General features: G+C 62.2%; 1 protein-coding gene across 1 annotated transcript in view; it reads right to left on the bottom strand.

The window, feature by feature from the left end:
• LOC103894332 (proto-oncogene vav) overlaps positions 1-619 on the bottom strand; it is a gene marked incomplete at its 5' end in the record, with an annotated part of 14,821 nt that overhangs the window by 12,067 nt on the left and 2,135 nt on the right. Inside the window, 2 exons of the mRNA XM_019470598.1 lie at positions 54-140; positions 303-411. Coding sequence (XP_019326143.1) covers positions 54-140; positions 303-411 — 196 coding nt within the window. The remainder of the gene's footprint in view (positions 1-53; positions 141-302; positions 412-619) is intronic.

Raw genomic sequence — 619 nt, 5'->3', positions numbered from 1 at the left:
TATTCCCCCATGTCCCACTGTGTCCCCAGTGTCCCCCCATGTCCCCATCCCACCTGGCAGATGGACTCGAGGGTCTCGGTGTACCTCTCCTCCGTCTGTCTCAACTCCTGGATGCAGCAGAGCCTTCGGTCCACCTCCACCTTCTGCGGAGACAGTGGGACCCAGGCGTCTGGGGGGGGGGACCCAGGCATCCGGGGGGTCCCCGGTATCCGGGAGGGACCCAGGCATCAAGAGGAAACCCAGGCATCCGAGAGGAGATGCAGGTATTTGGGGGAGACCCAGGTGTCCGGGAGGGGACCCACCATAGCCGGGGGGGCCTCTACCCGCATCAGGTCCTCGTAGATGTCGTCGCCATCGTCTCCTTCGGCCTCGACGCAGTCGTAGAGGTCATCGTCCTCCTCCGCCGTGTCGCTGCGTGGGGACAGCCTGGTACCCCCCTGCACCCCGAATCCCCCCTAGATCCTCCCAAATACCCCCTGGTGTTCCTCTAATTCCCCCCAATTCCCCTGGTACTCCTTTAATACTCCTTAATGCCCCCCAATACCCCTCTAATATAGCCCCACCCCCCCTGGTACTCCCCTGATATCCTAATAGCCCCCGGTACCCCTTACATACACAC

Source organism: Aptenodytes forsteri, unplaced genomic scaffold (assembly GCF_000699145.1).
Source record: "Aptenodytes forsteri isolate BGI_AS27 unplaced genomic scaffold, ASM69914v1 Scaffold687, whole genome shotgun sequence".
Taxonomy (NCBI): Eukaryota; Metazoa; Chordata; class Aves; order Sphenisciformes; family Spheniscidae; genus Aptenodytes; species Aptenodytes forsteri.
This window is presented reverse-complemented; position numbering and strand designations above follow the sequence as displayed.